The 26,718-nt window shown below is 43.4% G+C and overlaps 2 protein-coding genes across 2 annotated transcripts in view; one reads left to right on the plus strand and one right to left on the minus strand.

Annotated features, from left to right (window-relative positions):
• The window catches only part of LOC306837038 (uncharacterized protein), a 210,233-nt gene that overhangs the window by 178,118 nt on the left and 5,397 nt on the right, over positions 1-26,718 (minus strand). The window lies entirely within an intron of this gene.
• Positions 1,111-21,190, plus strand: prag1 (PEAK1 related, kinase-activating pseudokinase 1). Its single transcript, XM_079365290.1, has 6 exons — positions 1,111-1,554; positions 5,307-5,652; positions 5,755-7,505; positions 14,320-14,465; positions 15,987-16,753; positions 18,061-21,190. The coding sequence occupies exons 2-6, from the start codon at positions 5,383-5,385 to the stop codon at positions 19,219-19,221; spliced, it is 4,095 nt and encodes a 1,364-aa protein (XP_079221416.1). The 5' UTR covers positions 1,111-1,554; positions 5,307-5,382; the 3' UTR covers positions 19,222-21,190.

Raw genomic sequence — 26,718 nt, forward strand, 5'->3', positions numbered from 1 at the left:
GGAAACCAGCAGGGGGTCCCGCCTGGCTCGGTATCAGGGCCAGTGTTTTTCTATCACTCTGTCACCCCAGGCATGATGAACAGGAGCAGGAGCAGGAGCAGTCCAGGGGGTAGCAGTGGGGAAGGGCCTGCCTGCACCAGGAAAGCTTGTAAACATCTACCTTGGCCACATCAAAGGGCCTCTGATCAAGACGGATCACTTTTGGGGAAAAAGGGGGCTTGCTTTCTTTTCTGCATTATTTGTAGCTGTAAGCAGTCCCTTCATAATTCTGTTAAGAATTAAAGATGTCGTTATGGAAGCTGGGATGTGTGTATAAACAGATCTTATACAGACTGTGGTTCTGTAACAAAGTCCTGCCGCCCTTACACTTTGCTTCTGTAACAGTGTAATATTGGTGTCCCAGTGCGTGAATTCACTCTGCATTATGGCGTTGTAGAACATCTAGGAGTACAAGAGCTCAGGCATGTGAGCTGCACAGAAGGAGCTTCACTTCACTTCATTTAAAACTTCAGACGTTCTATTGCACCTTGCCAGTTCAAACGTTACATGTTGCCTGCTCTTCCCTCCTGCACGCAAGGGACGAAAGTGTTCTGCCTTCATATGGAAGTCTGTATGCAACAATCAACAGGGAAGGCTGGTATAAATGCTAGCAGGGCTAAGCATCCCCCTCTTTCTTATACAAGAGAGGATGAAATGTTCTTTAAATAACTTAAACAGGTTGTTTTGAATGGTGGTGGAACCATAGTGACCGAATAGTTACATGAAAAACAAAAACTATCTCAAACTATCTTTTCATAGCTTCAGCACTGTAGCATCCTCTCATATTCCCTTTCATGAGAATAAGTGACAGATGTTATGGTGCTCCCTTTAATTTGTTAGTCATTGCTGCCAAATTAATTCATCTCACAGGCCACTAACTTTGAGCAATGACGCATTTTTTCTTTGTCAAACAAACAAAGATTATGATCAATACATAATGGTACATGTTGGCCTATAGTAAGAAGGATATGGAAAATATTTGTAAGCCTCCTACTCTTATATGATTTACTATCTCAAATTCTGTTATCAATTCTTGTATCGGAAAGGAAAACGTGGTATGCTATGGGAACATCCCTAATGACAGCTCTAGGACAAACGCCTTAATGAGAATGTGTGAGTGTGACTACTGGCCAGACTGCATGCTTGGTGAGGAGCTCCTCCCACCTCCTTGTGCTCTCTCCACGCCGCTGCTGCTGGCTGCTGCCGCTGCTGCAGCAGAGGACTCCTCCTGCTCCGCCTCAACACTCCACCTCTGCACAGTGCAACAGAAACAGCAGCAGTAGTAGCAGCAGCAGCACGCGCGCGCGGCTGGAGCCGATACAAGCCTGCAGCAGCTCTCTGCCTCCTCCTCGGTTATTAACCTGTCGCTTGTAGGATACATGAGGACCGACGGATAGCTGCTTGTCCTGGAATAACAAGAGCAGCTACTATTACACCTGCGTTGTCGATTTTTTTTTTTGTGATTTTTTTTTTTGGAGACGTTTTGTGTTGCCAGGGAAGAATAAGTCCAAGCAGGTAAGCACGCAGTGGGCACGAGATAACCTTGGCTACTTGATTATGTAGCTTTTTTCCCTCTCTTTATACTCAACACACCTATTCTGTTGTTGGTTTGCTACTTGTATACCTCGCGCCAAGTTGCCATAGTTACATTTCCGATAAGTGGTTTTAATGTAGGTCCTTAAACAAAAGCCATTGTTGACAGTTTCCTGAGTGCGCGAGGACATATTGCTTTTTCTTCTTCATTAACACAGAGTGAAGCAAACAAGTGTCTCTTACCCAAATCTTCATTTATCAGACCTTCAAACGGAGCTTTAAATAAACGTACCAGGTGTTTTCTAAAGCCTAACCTACTAGCCTATGTGTTAAAACAGGTGCTTGAGATACATGAATTGAATAGTTTTAATGTTTAAGTTTGAGGATTATTGTCAGAACTTCACAAGTTTTGGCGGAAATCCCTTTCCGAGTATCGAGAAAACAGGTTGTCCCCCCCTGAATGAATGAGCTGTGTGAGTGAAGCAGCCGTGACAAATGTTGCCCGTAAAGAATTTGGTTTCAAAGTGGGTGACTAAACACTGATTTGACCTGATTATTTGACCGTAATACTGGCTATAGGTTGTCCAATTATTTTGATGATGAATGAGTGGAGTAATTCTCACAATATTTGAGTGAAGAAGCTGCATCTATTATGTTGACACATCTACAGATCAGCAAGAAAACATTAACCATGTTTATACAGAGGAGCACGTAATTAACTGGCCTATATATATACCTGGAATAATTGCAAACATAAGGAGGATTAGATTTCTTCTGAGCTGCCCAACATGCTCGTGCACGCGCGTGTGCCCGTGTGTTTAGGGGGGGTCAAACGTGACTGCTGCTGCCTGCTGCAGAGGGATCCACACAAAGTGCAGTTTTACCAGCTGTTGAGAGTTGATAAGCCCTCCAACCTTTACCTTAATTACTCCTCCTGGTCCCCATATCTTTGGGCTATTTAAACTGCAGCCTCCCTGTCTGACATTGTTGCATGACTGCATTCTTCAATGCATTACAACCTGTTAGCATCAAGCTAATAACTACTTTTGTATGAAACCGACTTATGATTTGGGCTTTTAGACTAATAGACCTCTAAGGTTGTATTTTTCAGTAAAAATGAACGTGTCTTTTGAGACATCTAGTGGCCAGGCACGTGTGTGATAAGCACTGTTTGGGCAGAGGTCAGGGGGGACGTGTTGCTTTTTGCATAATATAATTTTGAGTTGGCTGGAAACTGTACATTTTCCTCTTTTTGTCTTGCGCTGCTTTGCCCCGAGCCACCAATTTCTAACACACTCATGATATGTTTTTCATATGCCCAATCTTTTATTTTGAAGGTAGATTTTTAAATCTGTCATATGGCTGAACATCTGGCATGAGTGTGTGTGTGTGTGTGTGTGTGTGTGTTCATTCTTCGTTCTTACAAGTGAGAAATATTGGACCTTGAGCTTGAGAAGGTGTGGGGAATGTAGACAGCAGGGTCTATCTCTGTTCAAACAAAAAGCGCATGAACATGTAAACAAGAGCCAGAGGAACTGAAAATAAGGTGCACGTTGAGATCAGCCTGTAACAGAAAACGTTTGAATTACAGTGTCTTGTGGACACTAAATATGCCATCTATGCCTTCTTATTGCTTAATTGAACCATACTACCCCCCCCCCAAAAAAATAAATAAATAAATAAAAGTTTTGTTCTGGACAGCCAGTGAGTCTTTTCTCTTAAACAGCAGGCCTGTAAAGGTAATGATCATGATCTGTGTCTGTGATCAGTCATCGCTTCATATGACTCATGCACGATGCCAAAAGATGTTGAGCAAGACTTGGTTTCCTCTGTTGTCGCAGGAACAGTTAAACAAACAGTGAGCTAGTGGGTGCTTTCCTGCCCGACCTGAGTCACACAGAACAAAGAAAAATGTAAACATGTATTATCTTTACCAACAGGAAATCTCATCATGCTTATAGGCTTAGCATATCGCAAGGGTGTTACTGCAGCCATGACTTACCAGAAGTCTCAATATGTCTTTCTTAAGCATTCCTTATCTTCTGTTGTGGTATTTTTTGATCATTAAATAAATGTAAGGTTTGTGGTCAAAAAGAATCACTGTGGCTTAAAGATTGGCAGAGACGTCTAGTCTACCTTAAAGCATACATCGGCAGCTTTCATTGACCAAAGAGGGGGATTATTTACCAACTTTTTTTATACTCATTATTCAAAAAAATCTTGCAGTTAATGAGTGTCGATGGGGGTCTAATGTCTCTGTGAGTCATCCCAGCACCTTGTTGAAAAGTAATTAAAGCTGTTTAAAGACCATAAAGAGAGACACCCTCGTGAGATGCAAGGAAACAAGGGCTCTCTCTGAAATGGTGTTGATCTTCTCACTGTCAGTCCAGTTAAACAGGACACACACAGAGGGAGAGGAAGGAGGTGTGTGCGTGGGTCAGTTTGTTTGTGAGAGGAGGAGGACACATGTGGAGTGGGAGGTGTGTGTGTGTGTGTGTGTGTGTGTAGAGGGGGGAAGGGAGGTTGTCGTGAGTGTGAGATTCACCCTTGTGAGACTTGCGCCTTTAGACATTCCTGACATACCGACCTCCGGGATGCTTGAGGCTCCTCCGTCTTCTTCCAGCATGTCGGGGGCTGCGGAGGACCCCGGAGGGCTTTCATGTCACACGGCTCACACCGGCAGGGCCTTTGGTTGAACAGAAACCACATACCCTCTAATTTAGGAGGCCATGGGAACAAGTAGCACAGCAGACTGCATGTCATCTAAAGTTACATCCGCTGATGACACTTAAATCTTAACTGGGGTCGTCTATGGACTGAAAAACACTTGACACCCATCAACACTGTCGAAACAATTATAATTAGTACTTTGTTAATCTCTTATTAATATTTATTTTGTTTTAGGATCCTTGATTAGGAAAAACATACATCCCCTCGAAAAAAAGGTGAAACATCAACCTGGGTATCTATTTCCCCTCTTATTACTAACTCTCTTATATTCACAACTTTTAATCTCATTGTGTGAAAAGAACTAAATCTCTTTTATGTCCATTAGCGTTAGAATTTGACGTCCTTAAAAGCGGTATCACGTAGTTGTGAGTGTGCCAGTCAGTGCACAGATTGGATTCAAAACCTATTTGTTCCCTTACTTTGCCAATTCAGGTAAATGACGCCATGACACTAACAAACAAAGAGTGTGGTGCTGGCAGAGGGTGTTATGTTAAAAGTAAGCATTCCTTCCATTTTTCGCAGATGTTATGTACATTAAATTTGCAGAAATGGGTGGTTACTCACAAACGGCCATTATGCAAGTCTAGGTGTTGGAATCAGGGTTAAAAATGACTAAAGATATGTATTTATTTTGAAAACTAATATATTTTGATTCTATAAATAATTAAGATAATGGAGATTGTATTGTTTGAAATGTTGACAACCTTAGTGATAAATGCTGAAAACTTCATCTTGTTTGATACACATCCTGTCTTTTTCTGATTGGTGCATCAGAAAAGTAAGTTGTGTTATTCCTGAAATATGGGAGAGGAAATTACGTACCCGATGGGAAAAGCCACGGCTCTTTTGTAGTTTGAACTGTATTGTTTGCTAACAAAGATTTATATGATTTAGATATGTATAAATACACTTTTTCTTCTAACAATCTACTTTCTTCTTTCTCTTTTCTCAACATACTGCCTTTTGATCAACTTCTTGTGACGTTGCATCCTTGCTTGGGCCAGCCATGACAGTCCATCTCATTCCTGCCAGATCAGTCTACAGCCCCTACTGACCAAACCTTGATTTAGCACTCCAAAGATGTCAGCGTGCAGTGACTTTGCAGAACACGTGTGGAAACCCGGCTCTTGTAAGAACTGCTTCCACCCGCTTAGCGCGCACCGCAAGGCTGTCGGCAGCTTGGGGGGCAGTGTGCCAGCCGCTTGTTTGAAGAGCAGCCTGGGAGGTGATGAAGAAGCTGGAGTAACAGCGCCTTCACCCTACAGCAAACCAACCATTGCTGTCAGACCCACTATGATGAGCCTTGACACCAACGAGTCAATGACCGATGTAAACATGAATATCGAGCAGGTGATTGTCTTAAATGTGCCTTTCCTGTAATACACCTGGGATTTCATTACTGCCTGAAGTGATGCATCTTTGATTTAATTTGTGTTCGTTTTTGTGTTACAGGAGAACACAAAGAGCCCAGTTGAGCGGTTGGGCCTGAAGAAACTCTTGGACCTGTCATCTCTTTACATTGACAGCAATGGTTGCAACAAGGCCCATAGAGAGGCGGTTCTTAAGAGCCCCGAAACAAATAAGGACTACAACAACTGCTTCTCTCTGGCTTCTTTATCCCCCAACATCCTGCCCAAAGACTCAATGATCATCAGCAACATCATTGTCTCCCAGGAGGAGGGTAGGAGTTTAAAGAAGAATGCCAATGAAGACAATTGTCGGCAGCAGAACACAAACACAACAAGAACCAAGAGCACTTACAATGGAATTGGTGTTTCTGCCAAGGCAAATCATCAGGAGTCCAATCAGGCTTCGGTTGAGATACCTCTCGCTGTAGATATTGTACCTTCCAATCCCGCCACTGTTCATGTTAATGGTGTCAGCAGTGGAAGTACTTCTGTAACAACAAAGACATCCAGCACTTCCTCGATCACTGCAATAAGTGTGGACACCACCAGTAACATTCTCCCCTTGTCCCTTTGTTCTCCTCCCATCCTGTATGAACAGACAAGCCTATCAGACTCCACTTGTTCTTATCGAAGTAGTACAGACTCGCTTCCAGGGGCAGAGGGTCCTGGAGGTAAACTAGTTCGGACTGGGAGCCCCAAAAGCCCATCAAACATGGGTAGTTTTGAGTCGGTTCCAAGTTCTCCTGAGGGAAAGCCAAACTCGGAACCCATCTATGCAGAGAGCACCAAGAAAAAGCGCAGGCCGCTGGGAAATGGGGTGCAAGCCAATGGAGTACAATCCAGTCCTGGGTCTCCCAACCAGACTGAGAACATGTCCAAGTGCTCTGAGCTTACAGGAGAAACTCAACGGGCAACCATTACTGTAATGGCCACTCACACAGAAGAGAACAACAGAACTTTCTATCTGAGCAGTCCTGATTCGGCCATCAGCACCCAATGCCACTTCAGCCCCACAGCTCATAAAAACCCCAGTAGTCCTGCCTTCCAATGGCCAAGTCCTAGCCGCAGCGCACCTTCTTTGGCTACAGAAGCCAGCCATTCCCCAACTTTCCACCCTCGGCCTCAGTCCAGCCCACCCATTCCTCCAAAAAGGACAAGCCGTTCCCCCAAACTGGGCACCTCGAGCCTTTCACCGTCCATGTCCTCTCCAGTCCCTCTTCCAGAACTTCCAAGACTCGGAACCTCCAGCCTCTCTCCGTCCATCTCATCTCCAGTTCCCCTCCCTGAACTCCCCATGCTTTTCCTGGTCTCTGCGAGAGAGGGCCACTTCAAAGTCCACTCTGAAAGCCCGAGTGCAGCAGTATCCGAACGCTGGCACAAACACCACCAGCACAGTTCTGGCTGGAACTGTCGAATTGAGGAAGAAGAGGAGGATGAAGAAAGAGAGCGAAAAGAGGGAAACAAGAAGATGCCGGCTGCCAGCCCTGGGACAACTTCTCGGGTGACAGGCCTGGTCAATGGTGCTGCTGCTGTCTGGAAGGAGGCCAAGGACTGGAAGGCCCACAGCAGCCCCCCTCCGATGACAGAGCCAGGCACGGCCCCATCTGCCCCCAACAATGGCGCTTGTCAGGGGGAGGCTGAAGGCACCGGTGCAGAGGAAGAGGGCAAGCAGAACGGGAGCATGCCGGCCAGGCAACCGTTGCATGGCAGCTCATCAGAACTGTTGGCAGCAGGGAAGGGAGCTGCCAACACTGAACCCAATCCCCCACCTCCCCCACCTAAGAAACTGCACAGGTAAGACTATCAAAGATCTCTTTGTTTGGCTTCATAATTAATTATTAACCCCTCGACTGTTCAGACCATTTGAACTGTATCAGGCGGGGCCTTTCACTGATGAATAGAAACATGTGGATTTATTTTTATTTATTTTTTACAGGTTGTCTGCTAAATATCACAGTAAATCAGATTTAGCCCAGGTGTGGAGTCTTGACATTGCTTATTCAGTTTTGACCAATAGGGAAATGTATTAATATTGCAGGTATTCAGCCTGCAATATGAAGCAATGGCAACTGGGAAGCTGCACTATACACACAGTGACATAAAGCTTAAATCAAGTTTGAAGTGAATGTTTTTGTACTAGATTGAGACTTCAATTTTATGTCTGATAGTCCTGATTGTGAACAGGTTTTGACAAGTTGATAACATCTCCCATACAGATCCCCTAGAATTATTAATTATTTATAATACTGCTCATTATGCTGTGCAACAGAAAATCACAGAATGTAGACCAACTTTATTGAGGACGGTTTGGTACCGAATATTGTTGAAGATAGGGAAACTAGTAAAAACGTCTTACAGTGGTTTAATAACACACCATAGTACATACTTGCAGGAACATGCGTGCTATGCTATGCATTTATTAGAGGAAAACTACTCATTGTAACACACATTGCATGGCTGTGCCTCAGTCTCCTTCAGCGACTTGCATTAAAATTGATGCAACTGTAAGTCAGACATGACACTGGGGTTTCATTATGTTCTATAATTTAGCACTTACATGTTTTGCTCTCAGCTATAAATAGTCTTGCGGCACCTTATGGAATATAAGCTTTAGATTAGTGCCAGTGTACAGTATGTGAGCACACGCATCTTAGTGCAGTCATCTGTGTGAATATTACTGTGCCTTCTCCTTTCACAGCATCATTATTCTTCCTTGAATCAGCCTCCATTCTTGCGCCTTGTGATCATTCAAACTGTTCCGGCGTCGTCCTCAATGCACGCCTTGTTCTATTCACGCTTGTAATGTGACTTTTTTCAATTCCAATTAACAACACAAAATGGGCCTGTTAAACAGTCCCCCCGCTGTGTGACGTTGCTGTAAATTTGTTTTGGCCGCAAGACAATAGACAGAACTGTAAAGAGAAACCAAAAAAAACAGGCCTTGTTCCATTGATATTGTCACGCAGGGACAAAGCCGTCACCACAAGACATTCAGATGCATCATGTTTAAATTGATTTAGCTTTAAATAATGTATTTATACATATTGTTGATGAATCGCCCAACCTTATTATTTGCCATCTAATTCCATCTCCCGTAGAATAATCATGTTGATAAATTTGTATTCAAGTCTCACAGTTGTTTGACCTCCACAGGGCTCCTAACCTAAATAGTTGTTTGGTAGCAGCATCATTTGCACGTGTGCTTTAGCCTGACGCTGCATGAGCCTAAGAATACACTCCGCTGTCTGAGTCAGCGACTGAAAGAAGAAACAGAGAGGAGTTGCAGTTATTTAAACGTCAGATGATGGCTTCAAAATAAACTTTGCTTTGTCTGAGACGGCGTGATGAAGTACAACACGGGCGCGAGTTCCTCAAGACAAAACAGATGTTAAGCGGCTGGAGTCGGCAAAAGCTGAGCGCGAGTGTTTCACTGTGAAAAACACAGTTTGCTGATCACATTTCAAGGCCCCTTATGTCTGTGGTAATTCTAGTATGGACCCATCTCTCCTGTTATGACATTGTTGACATTCTGCGCTGATAAAAATACACCTTGTTGAGACACATGTGGGAACACGCCTCAAGCCAGCCAGCGACAGTTGTGGCTTACAGCTGCTCCGAGTTTATCTTTGGGTTTAATGTGTGTTATCAACAAGTGTCGCCGGTCACCTGGCAAGCACGTGGTGCCTTTTGGGATTCACATCTAAAATACATCTGCAAAGCAAGCAAAAATGCATTATTGGCAGAAAGACGAATGTTGAGTGAGGAATGAATTGAAAAAAAAAAAAATCTGAATTCATCCACACACGTGCACTTTCTCCCTGTGAGGCAGCGTTTTATGTGCTGAATCATTTAAAAGCCACAGATGGTTTGAAAGATCTGCCTCCTAGAATCTGTGACCAACAGAGGAAAACACCACATTTCCTCCCCTGACAGGTCGACCTGCAGCTCATGCGTCAGGTGTGTGCCTGTGCATGTCAGGCCTGAGTTTGAATGTAAGTGCTCTTTATCATGCGAAGGCGTGTCCATTGGTCAGTGAAGGTTGCCAGAGGAGGGGGGGCTCTGGTGAACAGATTGTTGCCCCTGGCAACACCCAAAGTGTCCCAGTCTGGCAGTCAGTGGCCACCAATAGAAGTAGAATTTATAGATCAGCCATGTGGGTTGGAGTCCTTTGAGTTTGACTTGGGTGTGAATTGCCTTTTGCTCACTAAACTGCCGTTCCAAGACGTGCTGCCCCTCCCTCCTCACAGCCATCCCCGATCCCTTCTGTGCCGGAGAACAGATAGCATCTTGTTGCTGCCTGTCCGACCCAGAACTGCTCTAAAATACAACGTGCAGGCCAACGAGCGAGCACTATATATGAGATATGGTGGATTTAATTCTGAGCGCTGCTTTTCCTGCTGAGACACACTTTAAATACACATATGACTCGAGTGGAGACAGGGTTCTGTTACTACACATGGAGGGGCTTTAGAGAGACACCGGTCTGATCCAGGAGTATTTTTTGCATTTCACAAGGACCTCTCCAGCATGAGGTAGGCACCTGATGGAGTCTTTGACTAGATCCTCAGTAAGTTTGTCAACACGTGTGATACTTAGAGACTTTTTGATGCCACATGTATTAAACGATACAGTACGAGTACAGTTCCATTTTTAGAGATTGATGGTATCAACACGTTCCAAAGAAGAAGAAGAAACTACAGATCCCAGGCGTATTTCAACTCGAATGTTGCTGGAGTGAGACTGAGAGCGGCTGTGGTCATTCAGTGTCACAAATTGATGTTTTCGAGGTTCTCTGGACTTCTCCTGTGGGTGTGAAGGTAATGTTAGTGTCTGTCACAGAGAGCAGAGGAGGGGACTCTGTCTTAATTGCACTGTTCACCATGCAACATTTAATTTCTGTTGCAGTCGGGGGGGAAAAAAAGGACCTAATATTGGATGCAAACAGATGTTGATCGTACCTCATCAAAGTGAAGTCCCTCATCTTCAGTAAGAGAGCAGAATTAAAGAAGCATTTATTAATAGTCTTTTGAAAGGAAGTGTTAATGCTCTTCTGCGAACAGGAAGATGGCTGCAGAGTTGATTCTGTTTCAGGAACTAAGGTAACAAACCACAGAGCCTCTGTGGGTACGCACAGGCCTCTGCTTGTTTTCAACTCCATCAGGAGCTCAGTGGTTGTAGAGTGCAGATGTGCACCGTGCACAGCGACAGATGGCATTTGGGAAACTTTTTTGCCCTTTCGTCTTCTAATCCGTCTCTACCTTAATTATCTTATTCTTTTATTGGATCTCATCCTGATGGCGAGATTAAATTAGATATAAGATTAAGAGGATTAGAAAGGAAATTGATTTAGAACGTTTCTCCCCGTGATGAGGCAAACAAATGAAAGTGGCTTGTAATGAATGAGGGTATAGAGCTGACGGAGAAGATAACAAGGCGAGGCTGGAGGAGTTTGAGGAAGATAACGAGGACTGGTGTCAAACATTAATGGAGCTTCGTTTAAAAGACGTGTTTTATAAGGCCATATAGCCATGGTTACTATCCTGCTATCACAGGGCACAAACAATGAACGCCATTCTTCTTTGTGCTATAATGTGACACAAAAAAACCCAGCAAGCTTTTTAAAGATCGCTTGTTGCACGTCAAGTACGTCTACCACCTTCACCCAAGTTCAGTCTGAGTCGGCCTACTTCTATTCCTGGATTATGAGTCGTTGGTAGCGAGTAAGTTGTGCTGCAGTTTTTAATCTCTGTACATTTCATGACCTGATTTGATTTTTTTTGTTGTTGTTGTTCTTTGATCCATATGTCTTTGTAATTAAGCTTCTTACAAAATGGACATTCAATCCGTACTCTCGGATGTCACAATTTTATATAGTGAGGGCCTTAAATAAGAGGGGAAAGGGGAACTTGATCCACCACAACAACAACACTGCCGTTTATTCTCGGTCTCATTTTACGCTGTCTGCTATCTGTTGCTACTGAGCTGTAACCCCAGTCTTGTCCCTTTTTAAAGACTCCCTCACACAGCTTTATTAATACCGTACACATGTCGGGGGAGCATGCATGTCAACAGATCGGCTGTGTTTCTTACTGTAGCGTGATTGTTTACTCTCTAAATCTGGGTTGCTGTCGTTGCAAAGGTTGATTGCAGAACAGAAACTTGTAGAGTTTACTGGGTCGATCGGGATCTCTCGCGTCAGCTTTGTGTTCGTGAAGGAACAGATTAAATCTACTTTGAGGTAATTAGCAATTAAGATGTTTATTTATAGATGTTTAGACTAAAACTGGGCATACCAGGGAGAGAGATTAAATCTTAAGAAATTGGGCTTTTCTGTGCTTTTTCCTTAGAGGTGCAAAATACACTAATATGTTTCCCTGTCTGATAATTGACTTCCTAAATTGCGAGATAAGTCCATCCGCTTCCTTTTTTCAGCTGCTCCACTTTTCAGAAAGCCAGCACAGGCTGTTTGGAGATTTTCCCTTCATGACATCACAAAGGGCAGTAGCCCTTAAAAAGGAGAATATTATGTGACCTTTTAAATAAAGAAATATTTTTTTGATCATCCAGAAAAAAAGTGTAGATGTGCAGTTCCACCTTTAGGAGACATTTAAAAGGCCAAGAAATACATCGATTCGTTGTGAATTAAGTTAATAATGAGGATAATGGCTAATTGCTACTCTAAATGCCTCCAGGGATCTTGCATGCTCTCCTAATCAAAGTCAAGTTCGCCCTTGCTCTAAGGCTCATCCATGCATGCACATCCTCCCGCAGGACAGAAGTAATGACATTCTCTCACCAAGGATGGAAAATCTGCTGTTTTGGATACAAATCTGTGAGATCAAGAGTGAGACGTGCAAAGGCACATGCATACACTCCTAATCCCCGCAGCCATTACACTTTCTGCCTCAGCATTTCCACGGGCTTCCTTTCATCACTGCTCTTTGGTCTGTAAAATGATCCTGTAGCTAAGTGCCCAAAGAGAATACCTAACCCGTTGTCTCCTCGCCTGTGCTCCTCTCCGTTTCCCCTCCTCATCTGTTTGTTGTTCTGATTTATGGTGAAATAGAAGTCAGAGGCCGGCAGATGAATAGAGAGAAGAGTCATTTGGTGATGGAAGAGAGGGGAGGGAGATGAAGGGATGGGGTTGGACCCAGTTTCCCTGAGCCATTAGCGAGTCTAATGAGACAAGTGAAAGGCTGTCACTCAAGCTAATTGGTCACCTTGATTATGAAGTCCACTCATGCATTTTTCACTGGCATTAGAAGAGGCCATCAAGGCAAACTGACGAAGATGGAATACAAAGGTTTTTATCTCTCGTGGATTCAAACAACGAATCCTAAAATGTGCTCTTTATGAAAGCGATACTCTTTAAATAAGCAGTGCTTTAATGGAGACTACAGGAGGTTGTGCTTCCAGTGGGTTTTTTTATAAATATATTTGCAAAGTTGTATGCCTTTTTGTTTTAGACTTTAATAGAGACATGACACAAAACAACGGGAGGCAGATCTTAGAAATGACATCCGCTGACTTGGTCATGTCTCTTATCTAGCTAACTTAAAGGTGGCTAATGTGAGCTAACAATAACACGCTTTAGACAGATCAGCTCTCCTACTTTATGTCTCCTCCAACATCGCGTAGTATGCTCACATATCATGTTTGGATTTAAATCTCTTTCTCCAAAAAAAATAGACAGCAAGTTCACATTATAGCCAAGTAAGGGGTGTTTGTTGTTTTCTGTGTTTGGCTTGATACTCTGAAGAATCAATCGATGTATCTGTACCTGAGCTTTATTCGTTAATGCATCATGGACATGCTTTGTTCTCAAATCCAGAGCTCCTGTGAGAAACTCTTGATTTGTGTCAGATTGGGTCAGTGCTGGATCTCTTCATACTGTAGTCTCGGTCCTGGTCTTTCTTTAAGTAGTGTTTGTTTTTGTTTCAGTCAGTTTGATAAAAACTCCTCACAACAGCTTTAAATTCAACTTGGTTTTCAAACAGTTCAGGAACAAATTAGAGTTAGTAGTATGTAAAGTAGCCTCGAGCATGTAGCCTAACGCAGGGGTATCAAATGTCAAACTTCAAACTCTCCTAACTGCCCCAGACTCAAGTGACATCACTTCAGACCATTTTAAATGCTTTTAGCTTCTCCCTCTGGAGCCACGAAAAGCTTCAAATAAAGAGATAAAAAAAAGACTCCCCCCCCCCTTTAAAGTAACTAACTCAAAAGGAAACTCAAAGAGCAATCACCCAGTTAAAGCCATGCCACAGCTGCAGTTCAAAAGAAGATAGAAAGTCAGAGATGCTCATAGTTCATCTTTCACATGCCACTTTGACGAGGAAGTGAAACAACTGCTGACGGTACGAGTTCGTCATCTAAAAAACATGTGTGCTCTTCCCCAGAAACTATTTAGCAATAAGTAGTGCGGACAAAGGAACATCAAGGGGAAGTGTAGTGGTTCCACATCCATAAACAGACGCACACAAAAAGAAAAGCTCGCTGATGTTTGTGAAAAGTCGCACACAGGTAGACAGCAATTTAAAGGGGAAAACAATGACTTGAACGCATGTTTTGTTTTTTTTGTGTTCATTTCTCCCTCTCTCTGTTACAGAGTGTGTGGTATGATGAGTGGCAGCAACATGGAGCTGGACCGCTGCAGCCAACAAGGGTCAGTAGAGAGTCCTACTTCCTCTCTACGGGGGCTGGGCAGTGCCAGTTTACCCACCGCCTCCACTGACAACCTGACGACTGACACTGGTACGTACTTCTCACTCATTCTAAGGAGAATTATTCAAACGTTTGAGAGGTGCAGGCTTTAATTTAAAAAAAAAAGCACAAGGGGTCCAATCATCTTGCATGACTGATAAAGGTTAGATAAATGCAGAAAGTTAGCCTCTCTTGCTACAGATGTTACAGACGTGTGAACAGCCAGAGTTGAGATACATTTCCCTGCATGTTACATGTATGTCTTCCCTTTTTGGCGGTTTTTACTATTTTTAAGTGTGACGATGAACTTTGTCCGGAGTGCAAACTGTGCAGCAGCAGTGAAAGGGGAAAAGAAGCACCAAGCCTGTTTGTTCGCCTCTTCCTCTTTTCTTCGAGTTTGTTTTGACCTGCTGTTCATTTTCACGACTGAGCTTAAAATTTCTGCAATCATCAAAACTCGAGACGTGTTGTGGAATGAGTGGCATGCGTTCTCAGTTTGGAAATGATTGTCCTTGTCTGTAGGACAGCTTTCAAACCTCTGCGACGCTTGTAATCGCTGTAACTTCCTGGCCAATGTTGTTTGAAGAGATAATTATGGACTCTGATAACGAGGGAAAAAGGGCTTGGCTACATCCTACAGAGTATTTTTTCCCCCCTCATAGTCTACCCCTTCTAAGAAAGTAGTTATTGAAGACTGCACTGCACAATTATCTCAGTATCTGTCTCCTCTGGTACCATGCGAAGCTCCAACTTATAGTCTTTAATTGACAAATGGATAATAATTGGATGGAAGATGTTTTGAGTGTCACCTTGAATCCTGGATTGTGGAAGATCCCAGCTCTTTTGAGGATAAGAGGTATGTGGATGTAGAAAGGCAAAGCAGGAGGCAGTGACAGAAGGGCTGTAGTGAATAAATCAAATTCACAGCTGTCACAGGGTTTCATGATGCGCTCGATATTGTGAGGTATGGGAAATGAAAACCAGTTGTCAAGTAGGCTTCTCATTATAAGAAAGTCCATCATTGGTTTTCTGACTCTGTCTGTTTCGATTACTAAGCTCACGTCAAGTATATTGCAAAATTTAAATTAGATTCCCCAATGTTTAGAGGTGGATATCTGTGTTCCAACTGTGCAAGGCTGTGACCAGAAGACAACAAAGGATTGTACTGAAGTGTCCATTTAATGTGAAACAACAGTAACCAGCCACTTAGCTTAACCTAGCATAAAGCTAATGCACCTCTAAAGATCAACACATTTTATCTTTCGAGACAAAGTAAAACAAAAAGAGCTATGCTAGCTTATTTTCTCTCTTTCCCTGCTGTACTTGATGCTATGCTAAGCTGTTAAACCAAACCGTTTCTTGAATGGATTTGCTTGATGTCAGAAGTTGTTTTATTAGTGTTCTTGTTAGTCTCGGAATAATTTCTGTATTTTGTACATTTAGGTTAATTATGCATTTTTCTTTAAGTGTAATCATGATTTTATTTATAAACTATTCTGTCTTCTTGTGTTTTATTTTGTTTCCAGCGACTGATCTGCAGATACGCTGACGACACTCTTTTCTATCTTTCAGGATCTCGGGATGTTTCTCGGATGTCTTGTTCTTCTCCACTTACCAGGAGCCCAGCTGCCTCAGCTCCTGCGTCCCCTCACCTGCTCTCCTCCAACAGCTTAAGTAACCAACCACCTCCACTCCCAGAGAAGAAAATGGTCAACCGCACTGTATCAGCTCCAGATACTGCAAATGGAAAACCCTTTGTCCGAGCCTATCCACGCCTCCCATTCACTGGCTCTGAGAGCAACGTGTGCCGACCTGCTGATGTGAGCTCCCGGTCCAGTTTACCGTCCAGCCCTGTTGATCCACGACCCATATTCTCTTCCAATGAGTCCCTGGAACGATGCCATGCTGTGCTCGGCCGATCCTCCAGGTCTCGCACTCTGGACGAGCCTATAAAGACACATGGGCGTCTGGGTGTCCACTGCCGCAGCAGCATCACCTGCTCCTCTTCTCCACAGCTCAGCGTGCCTTTCTTAGCCTCAGAACCAGGTTTGGCACCAAATCTGGGCTCCAGCATGCAGCTCCAGACCCTTCTGAGTAACATAGATAGCAGGGAGGGAGTGTACTCCAAACTGGGAGGCCTGTACGCTGAGTCTCTTCGCCGATTAGCATTGAAATGTGAGGATCACTTCACCCGTTCCCAGAGGAACCCGCTGAGATTTGAAGAGAGTAACTGGTCTTTGTTCAGGCTCACGTCGAACAAACCGAGCTGCAACGCAGGAGATGCTGTTTACTACTCTGCTGCCTGCGCCTCCGACCCCAGCAACTCCTACGCTGTGAAGGTGAGCCCCAAACAAAAGGCTTCATTGACAATTTAAAAACATTTCTAGTCACTATTTTATGTAAGCGCTAACCTATCTGATAAATGCATTTTGTGTCCTGATATTGCTTCACTTTAAAAAAACCCATCCTTAAGTGTGAAGCAACAGCAATTCAAAATGTTGAGTGTAGATGAGCTCTAATTTTAGTTCTTACTGAAAAAAAGTGAACTGGCTTCTATAAATGAGATGAAATTAAAACATGAAGGTTAATCCCAATTAACACAAGCATCATTATCTGGGAGTCCCTTGTGAAAACGTTCCTTATTTGAATTCTGAAGTCAAATGGAGAGCTTCACCACTGACGAGGAAAGCTGAAGTAATTATGTCGATGTAAATATGTTGGTTGGCTTTTAAAAACGACTTCTCTCAGATTGAACTCTGATGCTGAAGAGGAACAGTATGAATTCTTTCAAGGTCAGCCTGTATGTCTCTCAGTTTGGGACTGGGATTTATATTTTTTTATTGAACTTTGAATCCTGTTACCATTTTTTGACAGACTTTATTGGATGGTAAAGCAGGAAAGATTCAGTGTTTGGAAAAAGAAGGTGGCTAATCTTTAACATTGTTAAGAATGAGGAGACTGAAACAGGGCGTAGGTCCTGCGTGTTCTCAGGATAGACGTGGGATGGCCCCACTACAGTATAAACCTCCCGGGAATGTAGTGTAAACAACCAGGATGTAGAAGAAGAAGGGTGTGGATTTGGTCTCGTTGACCTTTGCCCAGAAGTCATGTGCTGTACAAAGCAGCGGCTGTTTGTACAGCGAGTGTTTGTGCCATGGCGTGTGTGCCAACGCTCTTGTGTAATATCTCAAGACTCAATTAATCTTTGGATTCCAGGCAAGATTTACAGTCAGACCAACCCCTGCTTCAAGGCCACACACACGTTCACACCTAACCAAATACAGCCCAGGGGTTTGAGAAAATACCAACACACAGTCAAGTTTTTTTTTGTTTGTTGAATTTCAGAAACTTTTTTACATGCTAAGAGGTCATTTATTGAATGAAAATGTCTAAAGGAAGTGTTTTGCATTCCTTCAGTTGAAGTACGGGTTTCAAACTACATTAAAGACACTGATTTCTCTTGAACAGAAGCAGGAACTGTACTGGTTTTTATCTTGGAGTTTTCTTAACAAAAATCCCTTTCTTGTGTTTTTGGCTCCTTTCCCTTCCTGTCTCTCTGTGTGGAATTCTTCACCCCCCCCATCTGTCCCTTTCTTCTCTTTTGCTCCAACCTCCTCCTCCTCCCCCCACTGTCCTACCTCTCCAGATCTGTAAGACTCCGTCCATGGAGGCCAAACAGAGCCATCTCTACAGTCTGTCAGTGCAGCAGAGCTTGCCGCCTCACTTCAACCTGCAGCAGGACTGCGGCCACTTCCTCGCTTGTGTCCCTCAGAGCATGCTGCCTTCAGAAGAAGTCTCCGCGGCCAACACTCCTGCTTCATCGCTGCCTCAGCCCTCCACACCTGCGTCTGGACACCAGGCGGACAGAGAGCGGGTAGTAGTCATCACCTCAGAGATCCCTCAACAGACTGCAGCTGACTTTGTCCGGGAGTGGCAGGCGTTCCATAAAACCCAGCCAGAGGTGTACGAACGTCGAGTGTGTTTCCTCCTCCTGCAGCTCTGCAACGGCCTGGAGCACCTGAAAGAGCACGGGGTCACGCACAGAGACCTCTGCCTAGAAAATCTTTTGTTGGTTCCCCATCAGCGAAAGTCGTCCCAGCTCCCCGGACAAACCGCTGACAATAACACTAGCAACAGTTCAAGCGGCGGAGACACCGCACGTCACCTTCCCCGGCTCCTTATCAGCAACTTTGCTAAAGCCAAGCGTCGCTCCTCTGAGGACGCTGCATCGATCACCGTGGATCCTCGCATCAAACGTGACCACGCAAGATTGGCGCCTGAGATTGTCTCAGCGGCCCAGTACCGAAAATTTGACGAGTTCCAGACAGGAATCTTGATCTACGAGCTCCTCCACCAACCAAATCCGTTTGAAGTTAGTCCAGCTCTAAGGGAACAAGACTACCGCTGCGAGGACTTACCTCAAATCCCCTCTGTTTCCCTTTACTCAGCCGGCCTCCAGAGGCTCACCCAGCTGCTCCTCCAACCTGACCCCATCAAACGCATCCACATCCAGGAGGCCAAGCGCATTCTTCAGAGCCTGCTGTGGGGCCCCAGGAAGGACCTGATGGAGCAGCAGTGGGAGAGACACGGACACCGGGGAGGAGGCTTCGTCGGCGGATCCCGACACGAGGGGCTGCTTAACTGGCTGGATGTGAAACGAGCGCTGCTGATGATGAAGTTCGCCGAGCGTTCGCTGGAGCCGGAAAGAAATGCGGAGCTAGAGGACTGGTTGTGCTGTCAGTACTTTTCCTCGGCTCACCCTCTGTCTCTCTGCCACACGGCTGAACTGCTCTACTCGCTGAAGTGACGGCTAAGCTGATGGTGGAAAATGTGTGAGTGAAGCCGAAGATGTTTTATGTGTGAATGAGAAAGAACAACAATGTTAAAATCAATGTCAATACACTGTGGATGGGTCCTTTGGAGATACTGTGAACCTACCCACCTGTTTGTGCTAATGCTACATGCATGAGAGCCTAGCATCAAGCTAGGCGTCCACTTTCAGTATCCTGCTACAAACTGTCTGATTATCAAAGTCGTCGTCTGTGAACATTCAGTTTTTTGTTGTTACATGGACAACATCACTTAAACACACTTATTGACTACTGATAGTGCAGTAAAAAAAAAGTAAAATATGGACGGCATTCATAAATCTGTAACACACTTACCAAAGTTTCATGTTTGACCATGTATTGTGTTTATTTATTAAAAAACAAGCAAGACATTTACCCACTGAGAACAGGCTAATAAGACATAACCTCTCCTAAGTTTGCAAAGTAGCGCTGTGTGGTATCCAAATGTGCAGCTAACTTTTATTTTGTCTGATATCTTTACAGAAATATGACGTAACCTGCGGGCTTTCACTGTTGCACCTTTTCTGTTGTATTTATTCTACCAAGTCGATTAGAAAATGCTAATTTGCATGCTAACATGCTCATGTCTTTGGGTAAACAATGTCAAATATTCGGTTTGCAGAGTGTAGCTAGCGTTAGCAGTGTTAGCTCCGCTAGACTTCGATTCTGCGTGCCTGTTGCTGGTTACGCGTTGCTCGGGTTAATTGGTTATATGCAAGTTGAATCTGACACAGCCAACATACAACTTAATCTCCACTTTCTAGATCAAAACACTGCCAAACGGCTCCATGCTACAAGATGCCATCTGTCCACTGTACAGGTTTACATCCAGGTTGTAGAGATTTTTAGCAGTAGCCTTTAACCGAAGCTACTGCAGTCGCGGCTAGCAGCTGGCAGCTGCAGTTCAACTTCTGCATAACATTCAATCGGCATTGTGGGCCCTAAACGTATCAAAAATAAATTATTAGTGACAAGCGAGGGTGATGAAGTTTAATTTTTTTAGTCGACTAATGGTTCACTAGTTCATTCATGGTGCTGTATTCTGTGTTAACAACTCACAATTCATCATTATTTAACCAAATATAAGTGATAGAACAAAACTCCTCTTCCTGAGGAGCTGCTGGAGTTCCAGTTGGAGAGTTTAATGCAGGCTTCCTATAATCTCTACGCACACACACAGTCCTTGTTAGACAGCATTGCATAATACAGATTAGTTTAGATGAATGGTAAGTCACACTGTCTGACACAACTCAATAGTAATGGGATTTACCATCAAAGTGAGTGATTTCTTCGACTGACAGGATGCCCGGTGTTTCTCCTTGTGCTTACCTTGAGTACCTTTTTTTTTTTTTTTCTCAACGTTTTGACATTAGTCACAGTGCCTTTTGTTCTTGTCTGCATACGTATGTGTTACAGTGACTCGGAAGCCAAATGTAAATATAACAGATCGTTTCGTCCTTTGTGAAACTGGCCTTTCACAGAATGTTCTGGAAACAGTTTTGTACAGTGATTTGTAGAAGATGGAGAGAAAAAATAGCCCGAGCAGGTCTTACAAAGCCATGAAAATAAGCAGCAGTTCAGAATATTTATGTTAAAGTTTGTTATCCTGTAGTACTCACTGGAATCCATGTGGATTATCAATAAGGTTTGTGTTGTTTTGGCACCGCAGCAGCTGTCCCATGTAGGCTGCACAGAAAACTTTATATAATGGTTGTTTTACCTTCTTCAAGTAGTCCATTGTAGCAAGAATAACCAGCCTGCATGCAGGTTTCTGTCCTTGACTGACTGTTGTATCTAATATTCAATGGAAAAGGAAAAAAAAAAACATGGTCCCACTCACAGCTAATACGTTATTGATTGGACTTATTTTGTGTGCCTCACCTATTAGCAGCTATGAATAAACATGTGCATATATTTTTCTCACAGCATCCTCTGTTCTTTTCACTGTTTGTCTTGGTGTGTGGGTTCTATAAAACGATCGCTGTCTTTGTTTCAACATAGTGGTCTGCAAAAAAAGTGGCGAAGTGAAAGGGTCAGGGTGTTGTGTTGAAGTGAGCCTGACTGCACAGGATCAATCGGCCATGATTTTGTGACCACCTCTGCAGTCCGATACTTTTTGTTAGTGAAGTCGAAGTGGGTTTTATTCTGCAGTGCATTATATTTAAATATGTTCCTCGTGTTTGGTAAGGGGGTTGACCTAAATGTAAAGCAGAATTATCACCTTTGTGACCACATCGGCAAAAAAAGAGGATGTAGAAATTGATGGTTGAACTTCTGTATTGCATGCATTCAAAATCTTTAGTAAGCAATGAAAAGAAACAACTTAAGAAAGGTCAAATGTGTGTATGGAGTCACGCCCTGATGTCAGAGGCTGCCATCCAAAGTGACCATCAGAAGTAACTAATGCTGTTCATACACGTGCAAACGCCACAGACAACTTGGGCTTAAGTGTGTTGCCCAAGGACTCGTCGGACAGGTTGCAGACTCGACCAAGTGAGCAAAATGTGTGAAGGCCAATAACATGCCATCCTGAGCAGGATATATGAAATAGCAGTGTTCCTAACTTAATGTAGTTAAAAGGCAATGTAAGGATACTTTAAAACTAGACACTTTTTAAGTATGTCAATAAACCATCTTGGCTCATAATGAGAGGAATCAAGAAGTCATGCCTTCTTCAAGTAAGTGTAACTACAGTGAAGCACCGAACTATGAGGAAAAACAGAGACCGCTTCTTCTGTACTGACTGACGCAGACAATACAAATGGTTGAACATGTTGTGGAATCTCAATTTGAGTTTGGAGCCTCAGGGCAAAACAGACCCCAGACTTAACCCCCCACCAAAACTAGCCCCCCCCTTTTCTGAAGCTTTTCTGCTTCACGTCGCCCCTTCAAAACCACTGGCTGCTCCCTTGTCATAGGTGGAACTATGTTGCTATGGTTGCTCTGACCAATGGAGTGGCATTTCTAGGAACGCAGCCGGTCTCTGTCTCCCTCTCTCTTTCACTCACACACACACACACAAACACAGACACACAAACACAGACTCACCGATTAAAGCAGCCTGTTGAGCAGGAATCCAAATAGCCCCCTGGTAACAACAGCAAGGCTTCGCTCTTTGTTTGTCCAGTAAGCACCGGCCGGTCAGGAGGCTGCATACTTTATCCAAGCAAATATGCATCCCAGCACAGCGACTTCAGAGCAGGACCTGAGGAGGCAAAAACAAAGACAACCAACTAAACCTCCCGCTGCTCAAGCATGAAAGATAGCTTCAACAACCTACTGTGACTAATTTAATATGAAACACAGCAGACACACTCTAAAAATATGCCATGCTGTTGGCCGCCCAGATATTATTTTTGCTCTTGAAAGCAGATACCAAACATGGAAAATGACTCCAAAGTATTTGAAGTACATGCATAGATGTATACCTGTGGTAATAAGCATGTTTCCATATTTCCAATCATCTTTTTACCTCTGTAATATGAGAGGAGGGGATACTGTATGATTTTGGATTAAAACAAATAGTTGGTGGATATATAAATGTGTTTATTGCACACTGTAGTATAAAAGGTACAATCATATATCTATAACCAAATGTCAACAGTTACTTGCAAACATGACGATAAAGTGTTGTGTTGTGAAACCATCAGCTGAAATGACCGTGGATGGTGAAACACATACTGTTACCAGCCATGTGTTTCACCCCTTCTCATGTATTCATCCCATTAATGTTCTAAATATTTAATGGTCATTGTTGGCTGGCAGAGCTGGCTTAAGGAAAGCCATAGAGGAATTGCAACACACACAAAAAACAAACATGCACATGATTATACAGCGGGGAGAGATTTGCCATTAGCCCAGAGGGTCGACATGCAGATGTGTGGCAGCTGCAGGGATGTCCACCGTCTGTCTGCTTCTAAATCCATGTTTCACCTCATCGCCCCGAGGGTTCCTGAATACCTCGCTCTCCAGCTGTTGGCCCGGTCAGGTGCTGCACTCACGACTGCTGCCCGTCCCAATATTACTACATGTGGAAGATTCAGCATGTGTGCCTGACCCTGCAGAGCAGCAGCATTTAGGAACATTCAAATAGATGGTTACAACCAACTAAATCTTCAAGCCAATACTCTTGTTTGCTTTGCAGAGTCATCAGTCTTCATTACATTTTTGTATTAGTGTTTTATTAGTTTTAGTGTTTTTGTAATATGGGGTTCTTCTCTGTGACCAAAAAGAGCCAGAATAAGGTTTGTGGAATAAAAACTGATTAACATGCAAAAAGATGAACAAACAAAAGAGATAAATTCAGATAAAGTGTAAAGGCCGTGTGTCAGTCAGTGTGCTGGTGCCATTAACTGGCTCAACAACATGGAAACTAAATCTATCGTCACTAAAACTAATGTTAACAACAAACTTAACGTGCTGCAAATGTAAACGTGATTAGAGATGACTTACAAATAAGAAGATAATAAGACTTCATAACTCAATTAACTTAACCAAAATACATGTCATTATCAGTCTCTATTCCCCTTTCTTCACTGCTTTAAGAGTTGTGTTGTCGTGAATTGTTTTCTATTTTTGCAGCTTTTTGTTTACCAATTGATTAAAAATAAGAAAAACGAAGAAGAAACGGTAGGAACAATGAATTTAATTATTGCAATTACGCAGTTCAGTAAAGGAAGGTGTGCGGACCAAAATGAGTATGGTCGCTTGAAAAGCCTTGTTGTCACATTTTATTTGAGTTCATGTAAATCAGTTTAATGATCTACGTTCTGTTAGTTTGTAAATGGTGATAACCCAGAAGGTCAGTTTATGAGCGTCGCAGTCTCGTTAAGTGATCAAGTTCTTTACAGCACATGGACGATTTAAAGTCACAGCAGGATTTCCCCCCCAGGTGTGTTTTGCTGCATTTTAGTTGCTAATGACAACCCCATTGATTGACAGATGGGCCACAGGCAAGACGCAGATTTATCTCCCCAGAGCAGAGATCACACTGTAGGGCTCCGTCGAGGTCACACAGGACAGAATACCTGTGTGCTGCTTGAATGCTGCACACTCAAAGCTTCTCTCTTTGCGCTGGCATTTAAGAGCATTTTAAAAATCCTTGAGTTTCAGTAGCAATATTACCCACAGTACAACCCAGTATGTGAGGTAGAAAGTGTCAGAGAATATAAAGTTATAACAGGAGGATCTAGGATGCTAAAGCTGTTAAACCATTTCCTGGCTTGTACGTTTAGCAATAGAGTAGAAGCTGTAGCCTACTATCCGCACTCAGCCTTGGAAATACTGCTCAACTTCTCTAGACTTCTCTAGGCTTCCCTCCTCGTCCTTCACACTCCACCGGCCTTCAGACTCTCGTCAATACAACCCTCTGTGCTGTATTGTTGAAATCATGTTCAAGTCCTTGAGCTTGAGTGTGTTCTGCCCGTTCTGCCCCGCTTTGCACTCCCCACACCCGTCGCTATGGGAGGGCCATAGGGGGCCGGGCCCGCCCGCATAAATGCTTGTGTGCCCCCCCCCACCACCACCACCACTTGAGGCACAGATTTATCTCTGCATTATCAGTAAACCATCAAAAATATAAAGAAACAATGGTGTGAGCCTATCACGGACTGACAAAAATGTAAGCTACATATGTGATGTAGCCTACGAGTCACTGTAGCCACTCGACGTTACCGCGGGTTTTGGAAAGGTGGATGGATGAGTTTTCGCCGGCTTACTCGCTTAATTTCGACATGGATATTCGTATAAATCCATTCTATGCCGACTGTTCTCACAGCACACACCTTTTGCACTAAATTTAGGATCTTCTACAGTCATGTGTGAAAACTCATTTTCCATGCTCCAAAGCGTCTTCTCAGAGCATCGGCACAGCATGCTGCTCGGAAGCAAGGCCCAGCTGATTCAGCCTGCTTTTAAAAAAGAACCTTAAACAAGTTTAAGTCCGGATGGAAGGATGAGAAGGTTCTCTGACGCTGCATCCAGCTGTACTGACAGGAAACTCAAAGTACTTTCAAAGTCTGTGTGTGTCACATGTCAATGCATATCCCTCTGTTCACTGCTTTAATATGCAATGTTTGAGAAATGCTTCTGGTGTTACATCTAATATTACATCTAAGACTAAGGTCTGGCGACGGGTCTGGCACTCCCCCTCTCACCACTCTGCTTTTGTTGTTCAGCAACAATGAGGCCCATGAATCTTTAATAAAACAGAAGGCAGCCTTACCACTGGCAAAACACAAAACAATCCTCTAATCAATAAGCCATGGGAGGAAGAGGTGTACTGCAGAGGAAGGAAAAGTACTGTGAACAAGAGCTGCTTAAAGCTAAGCTTCCTCAAGGTCAGTCCAAGAAAAGTGTTCAACATCTGATGGGTGCAGGCAGCTTTATTTAACACGTGGTTAATTTTTTTAGATCAGCTTTGGCAAAGATTGTTATTAACACTGCACATGCCCAAACATTTTTTTAATCCCTGCAAAGAACATTAAAATACTTAATTCAGACTGTTTTTGGCGTTGTGAATCTGCACATTTACGATGGTAGTTGTATCGATTTTTCTTTGTTGGGAGATTTTTATACTTTGGAAATGTACATAAAATCAGCTATACATGACCTCTGTGGAGGATTTTCAATCAGGCTTGTTTGTACAAAAATCTTTCTGCAGCACGTTTTTAAATAGTGCAACAATCAGCTTCATACATATCTGAGAGTGCTCTGACATCTACTGGCTTAACACTAAAACTACAGTTGACTGTCAGGTTACAGTAGCTGATTTCCTCCAAACTGGGCAGTGGTTGGAGTGGATCAAAATGGCAATTTATTATGTCACATTTTAAAGGCAACTTTTTACACAAATACAGCAGAAATGAAGAATATCCTGTGTAAATGTCTCTCTCATTCTTGACTGTCTACAGTTACATGAGAAGCTCGAGTCCCGCCAGCTGTGCCGTTTGTCTGAGCTGTGTTGACTTCCTGTTTACATGGACGGGAAGACCTTACGCATAAAGCTGTTTTAGTCAAGGACTAGAGAAAAGCAGAATTACATAGTCACCGTTTATTTGGATGTCATGCAAGTGTCTTTAGATCACACTCATTCTGTGTCAAGTTTATGTGCAATGTGAAGCTACGAGTTAACTAAAGTGTGCTAACATTAATCTGCTAACAACAATGCAGGAAACAGAAAATCAGCTGCTCAAGCAAAGGACAACTTTGTCCTCAGCTTGCACTTCATCATGGTGCCTTCTAGCTGATGACTCCTGTGGAGAGGGGCTGGAGGTGTGCCACCACACCTACGTTTGTTTTGGTTTCATGCTGGTTGTCAAGGGCGACACCTACTGGATCAAAGTCACTTATTCTTCCTTTAAAGAACTTCTTGTACACAGCGTCAGTGTGTTGGTAATCAGCTGTTACTGATTGTAAATACGTGAAATACGACTCTAGTGCAGCTATTAAAGCAA

Source organism: Symphodus melops (genome assembly GCF_947650265.1).
Source record: "Symphodus melops genome assembly, chromosome: 16".
Taxonomy (NCBI): Eukaryota; Metazoa; Chordata; class Actinopteri; order Labriformes; family Labridae; genus Symphodus; species Symphodus melops.